Source organism: Gossypium arboreum, chromosome 11 (genome assembly GCF_025698485.1).
Source record: "Gossypium arboreum isolate Shixiya-1 chromosome 11, ASM2569848v2, whole genome shotgun sequence".
NCBI lineage: Eukaryota > Viridiplantae > Streptophyta > Magnoliopsida > Malvales > Malvaceae > Gossypium > Gossypium arboreum.
In genome coordinates, this window is record NC_069080.1 from 97,919,988 (window position 1) to 97,926,838 (window position 6,851).

Here is a 6,851-nt window from a genome sequence, read left to right on the forward strand (position 1 = left end):
GGATCCAAGGTAGAGGATCAATTTCTTGCACCCAGATTAGAAGATGCTTTATGGGCAATAATATATATTTTTAAATTCAAATGCTAAATACAGACTAATGATACTGATTAACAATTTAAATATAGATGAAAACTTAACAAAAATCGAATGGCTTTTTACTGAATAGAACATTTGCACATCTTCCTATTGCGAAAGAGAGAAAATGAAAGATAATAAAATTAAAAATTGTATAATTAAAATTACATATTTAAAATATAAGTGTATGTATGGTTTAAAGTTAGCCATAACATATCAATCTGAATGAAAAAAATGTATAAAAATATTAAAATCAAAATAATGCTTTGATGGATGTAATAAAATTAAGGGTTTATACATGTGACTTATGAGCTTAAATATTATTATTTGAGTTTTTTATTTTATAAAAATATAAAATAAAAATATTTTCGTAATAATATAATTTATTTTGTATATAAAAATATCATTTTTAATCGAATAAATGTTTGATTAACTCAAATTAAAGGTTTAAAGTTAAAGTTAGTAAAAATAAGATGATCAGACTCTATGCTTTTGGAAAAATTAAATTTAAAAATAAAAATTGACATATATTGGCTTGCCTTAAAATGCAGTACTAAATAAATAAGTTTAACTTTTGCTATTACAAATCATTGTTTAAAAACTAAAAAACAATCCAAATTGAAGGGAAAAAAAAAATCTTAAATGAAAAATTGGCAGTTAATTTTTTTGAAAAGTGATTTCTAAAATTTGATTTCGTTACTACTTTTAGCATGTTTAAAAAAATTTTAAAATCGAATCAATCATATTATTAATTTGTCGATCTAATCCATTCGATTAAAAATTTATAAATAATAATAAAATGTAAAAAAAAAATCGGCTCAATTATCCGATCAACTGCCAATTCAACCGATTCTTGATTTAATCAGTTCAAAACCACTTTTCGAACCAATCCCCCAATCGATTCCCAATCTGCCCGACTAGTCCGGTTCAAACAACACTGATTTTTTTTCTTTCTTTCACGTTAGTCTATTCCATTTCTGGGTTTTGAAATCCCATTACTTGCTTCATCAAATAACCCCTGATAAAGCAATTATCAACGTGTTTGCCTTATAAGAAGATAAGTTAGTACTGCTGTCATTGAAAGAGCAATGAGTTATTCATTTTGAAATTGTTGAAGTTCTAACAAATTTGGTATAATTCCAGATTTATGAGACAAAAGAAAAGAAAACAATTTAAAAACATGCTTAAATAAGTAAGAAATTCCTTTGGATTCTACAAGACACTTTTTACTGCCAAATGCAAGGACAAGAAATCATTGTTTGACAATCTAAAAAAAATTCCAAATGAAAAAGGAAAACCCCAAGAAAATGAAACTTTTAATGGAAAAAAAAGAAAAAGAATCCAAATAAAGTTTTTGCGACATAAGGCTGCATTGTTAGCTTCTTGGAAAGGAAGTTATATTTATGAAGTTGCAAAATGGGGATTACTGAGTTAGTAATAATAATAAATGAAAATGAAAAATATAAAGGGTCTACTTGCTTCAATAAGTCTATATTATTCAACTACATGGCCATGGAAAACCCTTGTAACAACAGTTAAAAACATCTGAATCTTGGTTCCAATGCTTAAAAAGTTCCAATTACAACAAGAGTTGATAGCAAATGGTTTTGTTCTCACCAATGAAGAAGATTAATATCGGTCTGAGTAAAGCTTGACCTCGTCTAGCGAGATTAGAACTGGAACTGCATCTCAGGTGAATAGCCAAGAGCATCAAGATGGCCAGCCATGGCTTTGTTCATTGGTGGAGGGCCACACCTTAGAATCTACAGGTTGCAATATCAAATTAAAATCTAAACATTTGGTTTCCATGTCGCAATGCCGGGAAAAAGAATGTAAAGTACCTTGATATCAGGAGCTGGTGCTGGGCAGTGGGTCTGAATCATTTCCTTTGACACAAAGCCGACACCTCCATTCCAGACTTCAGGAGGCTGAGAAAATAATATCATAATAATGTTGTTAATAAAATGGCTATTAGAGTTAACGTTCAGTATGTAAAAAGAAACTAACCACAGCCGATCAACTTCAAGATTGCATACACATTGAAAGAGATGCAAGAATAGAAAACCTTTATTTATGGAATGCACATGAAAGTTACATCACATATCAGAACAGCTCAGTGAATCGTGTAAGAATAACATTAATTAGTCTAACGATGTCATGATTTTCAAGACAAAGTGACACTTATATTAAGATTGTTCAAACCACATACCATTTGCATTACCTGATCAGAGAAAATGGTATCTGTTCAGCTAAATGGAGTGAGAAAGTTGTATCATAGATAGAAATTTCAAAAGCCGTATGCTTTTCAAATAATTTCTCTAACAGGCTCCACTATGTCATGCTCTTCCTTTTTTTTTTTTTTAAGTATCCGTACCTGAAACATGATTGGGCATCCAAATACATGGAAAAACTTGAAAAACTTAAGAGCATAGCCAAGTCAGACAACATACTCATATCCAAATCTCATCACAAGCCCATGTAACAGTCACTATGCCTGTCCTTTCTAAATATGAAGATTTTTTATATTTTACAAAATAATTATTGTGCGTTCTAGTCAAAGCAGAAAAGTTCTCTGGCATTTATTATCCTTCATTCCGAGAAAAGCTTATCAGTATTATCGGTCATATTTCTACTTGCATTGGTGCTATGCATGACAAAGGGGAGAAGAATATTTCGGGACTTCATATTCCGATAAAACTTCTCTGCTCCTACGAGATTTACAGAAATCTGAGCCAGATAAAGGATGAATGAAAACATGTTAGGAGATAGCCACATGAGAAAGGCAACAAACCTGGTTCAAAACGTAGTAGACTTTGAAGCGACCAGGGTAGTTGGCAACAAGGCTATCCAACTCTTCCTGCAAATAAACCACTTGAATTTCACTTCTTGATCCATTTCCTAATTCTTGTGAACTAGTCACTAAGCACCCATGGCCGTATTTCATCCTCAGCGTGTACATTCACAGCAGCCATAATAATCATTGCACATTGAATGTACAACATTCAAAAATAAATAAATCTATTCAAGGAAACTTGGAATGTGGTCTATAATAATGATAACATGGAATGGAAATTATAAAATCCACCATGATGTTTTTTATTATAAAATAAACTAAAAGTTCGAGTCATTCCAAGTCCTACGAGGTGACCCTTAAGGCCCTGCCCGGTGTAAGACATAAGCACCAACAGGCATGTGATCTGTTGGTAGAGTGTTGGACTCTTAGTTCCAGAGACCAGGAGTCAAACCTTGGCAACATCAAAAATTAAAAAAAAAAAAAGGACATAAGCAAGGGTTTGGGCCAATCATATGCTCGGACCCTGCTGCACCATAAAAAGGGTCAGGCCTAGTACACAATTCCATTCAGGGCCCAATATAGCTCAGCATTGCTCGTAGAGATAGGCTATTCTGTTCTCCATAATGGAAGACAGAAGAAGCCTGTCCAGGGTTTGTTACTCTGGACCAATTGAGTCGTTGAAAGATAAAAAACTAAGTAGAAAGTAAAATACCTTCAAAAGAATGTCCTCATATGTAACATTGGCATAAATAAGGTGTACGTGTGTCATGTCTTTTGGGTTCTCCAATATGGCTCTGGCTACCTAATCACAAACCAAAACCAGAAAACAAATATTGGAGACATGTTATACAAATATTTAAAATTTTGCAACAGGCTAAAAATAAAAACATGTGGCAAGGCAACATGTCTCTAATAGGACCAAATACATTAAAAGAAGAACTAGTTGACAAATGATTGACATACTTGGAACATTGGAGTAATGCCAGAGCCTCCAGCAATCATCCCAAATGCTCTAACTTGACCAGGTTGATACCTGAACCGCCCCTGGAAGAAACAATTCATGGAACAACACTAAGAAAATTATAACCAAAGGCAAATTCTCAAGTTGAACAAAATTCAGACAAGGCAAAAAAAGCCCTAGACAGCAAGCCTTCAATAATACAAGGAAAGCGTTTAAACAAACATGATGTGTTTGTATTCTATAGGAAATGCATTGCAATGTTTGGCAAGGTTGCAATTTATGGAGATAATCTAATATTTCAGGTTGCAATAAAAGCAAGATAAGTAGCTCGCCTAAACAAAAAGTTGTTGCTAACATCAAAAACAATGTTAACAAAGAAACAGGCAGGAAATGGGAAGGAGTACACTATAGACGAGAGCACTCTATGCATTCATATTTAAGAAACTGTATACCTTGGGACCCTTCACAGCAAGATAATCACCAACACGCAACTCTCTGAAATGGTGTGACATCCTTCCTTGAGGATACATCTACTTACAAGAAGATTTCCATCATACAGTTAGAAGATGGGAACACTAGGATATATAAATATCACACTAAAGTTCACTCCAACCAGCAAGAAATTTCAGGAAAGTACCTTAATAACTAATTCAAAATCACCAACATCAGAATCCAATGTAGTAGGCGTATATGGTTTAATAACCTCCTCACCTTGGCTATCCTTGCCCCTGTTAAAATGAGAAGCATCTAACTTGTATAGTAGTCCAGTTTGCAAGCATTTGGGAAGTATCTAAAACCATTAATCTAAGAAGAAATACAAAAAGGATGAATACAATCAACTGAACCTGCAACTTATATGCTGTCCGATGGGAAGACCCAAAACTGAAGTAGGAGTAGGAAGTTCAAATGTGAACTTCGCCACATTATGACTCAGCTGCTGGCGCTTGACAAGCTTAAACTCTCTGAAATTTTCCGGATCAAGGCAACCTAAAAGCACATATGACAGCATGAGCAACTTCGTAATCAAACAACACATTAACGAAACTTATGGAAAGGAAAAATTTACACCGAAGTAGATTAAGTCTCAATAAGTCAACTTTCATAGCGGAAAAAAGTGGGTGATTGCTTTGCATTGTCAAAGAAAATCCATTTACAACAGAGAATAATACAAGGAACTGAGGATAACCACAGTTCAGCAAGTGCTAACAAGCCAAATTCAAGTAGATATGTCACCTAGACTGCTTGAACCTGCAACTTTGCCTAACTAGAGGTCATAAGTTAAAACGAACACAACAGATTTGTCTCTTGAAATGTAAGAATATACAACTTTGATCAGAAATTCAGAACAATTCACATCAAAATATTGCCCTATATTGATGCCAGTAGTTTTTAACAATTTTCTATTGCTCCAAGCTTACACTGTTCTTTATAAGCATTAAGCACCACATAATACCAGCCTTAGCCAATGATAAAGCTAACCCGCCAAGTTATAAGATTCAGTACGCAGGAATGCAATTTTTTACTAAGAAAAGGAAATAAATTAGTTTGCAATACTTGCTTCTGACAACTGTATTTGAATATTTCAAATCCTAAGATTACCTTATTAAGTGTTGGATACATAAATGTATCTGGCATTGGTATGGTTGCAATTTTCTAAGTTTTTCCATATATTTGGAGGACCCTTGGAGTCAAACATGGGTAAATCAAGAAAAATGAAGAGTCCGAGCAACATAGCTTCATGGACCAATACCTTACGGAAAAAGTATCAGCCCGTGAAGAGTTAGACACAAACACAGCCATTCCGTCCAGAAAACAAGCTGTTAATATTTTATGTGACAGTCATTCACCGTCAAGCATTTCATTCAAACTACATAAGAAACAGAACTCAATCCTAAACCATATATTCAATCAGTATGCCAAACATTCAGAACCACAACAAATCAAGACCACCGGAAAACAGTCTATTATTCACTACATTCTTAACAACAAGCCATTAATCCATTTCAATACCTTACATGCCCTAAAAACCCATTGACCAAAATACAAATAAACAGGCCAAAACATACACAAAAACCCCGGGATTTAAGTACACGGTATACCTATTAGTTAACATTCAAGGACCAATCAATCAACGGGGAAAGAAAAGAAGAAACAATATTTGAACAAAATAAAAGAAATTTAACTGCTAAAAAAAACAGCATAAAGACAATTGAGTGTAAAGTCAAAACCTTTGGGTTTCCTGGAGGAAAAGAGATAAGCAGCAGCAACAAGAATGGCTAAAACAGCTACTCCTAAACCAACAAGAATCTGAACATCCATGGATTGCAGGAACTCCAAATCCATGATCTTAAGAACAAAACCCAACCCTTCGTAGCAATTTATAAAGAATAGGTTTAATTCCTAGTTTAAGTTTTGCTTGCAGAGAGGGGCTTTGGTTGGGTTTGGTTTAGAGGGAGAGAAGAAAAGATAGAGATGGGGAAAATGTTAGGTGTAGGCACAGTTCATAACTCTATGCAATGAGACCAAAGAGAAGGATCTGGTGTACCTACCACCAAAGCATGACTCTCTCCCAACTTATCATTCTCTATAGAATACAAGATATTATATATATATATATATATATATATATTTAATAATGCAATATATCATTATTGCTGCAGCTAATATTTATCATTTTGTAACTAAATTAATTTATCTGCATTTGAATTGGTTTTATTTACTCATTTTTCATACTTAATACCTTTTTGGGTCTCATATTATAGTTAAATTATTATTTTAGTAATTGTATTATTTTATCAATTTAACTCTTATGTTTTTATTCTATATAGCTCGTTACACCAACCCCATTTTCTATTAAAAATTAAATCAATCAATGGCAGGTTGTTATGTGTTAAAAATTTTAAAAATAATTAAAATTTTAAAAAATTAAAAATTAAAAAGAAATTTAAAATTATAAAAACTAAAAAATAAAAATATGTTTTTGAATATTATAAAAATACTTTTTAAAATTTTAAGGACACG

General features: G+C 32.9%; 1 protein-coding gene across 1 annotated transcript; it reads right to left on the reverse strand.

Moving 5' to 3' along the window:
* Positions 1-1,536: 1,536 nt before the first annotated feature.
* LOC108473802 (NADH--cytochrome b5 reductase 1-like) lies at positions 1,537-6,424 on the reverse strand. The gene is made up of 9 exons (XM_017775568.2): positions 6,059-6,424; positions 4,676-4,817; positions 4,468-4,558; positions 4,283-4,360; positions 3,833-3,913; positions 3,582-3,671; positions 2,867-2,932; positions 1,917-2,003; positions 1,537-1,838 (listed from the first exon to the last, which is right to left on the reverse strand). Exons 1-9 carry the CDS (start codon positions 6,171-6,173, stop codon positions 1,746-1,748), a joined length of 843 nt encoding a protein of 280 aa, XP_017631057.1. The 5' UTR covers positions 6,174-6,424; the 3' UTR covers positions 1,537-1,745.
* Between the last annotated feature and the right edge of the window lie 427 nt (positions 6,425-6,851).

Coding starts and splice junctions, on each gene's coding strand:
- LOC108473802 (XM_017775568.2), bottom strand. CDS start 6,173: ATGGATTTGGAGTTCCTGCAATCCATGGATGTTCAGATTCTTGTTGGT. Junction 4,361..4,467: donor ATTTTGAATTAGTTATTAAG/GTACTTTCCTGA, acceptor TCTTGTAAGTAG/ATGTATCCTCAAGGAAGGAT. Junction 3,672..3,832: donor GCATTACTCCAATGTTCCAA/GTATGTCAATCA, acceptor GTTTGTGATTAG/GTAGCCAGAGCCATATTGGA.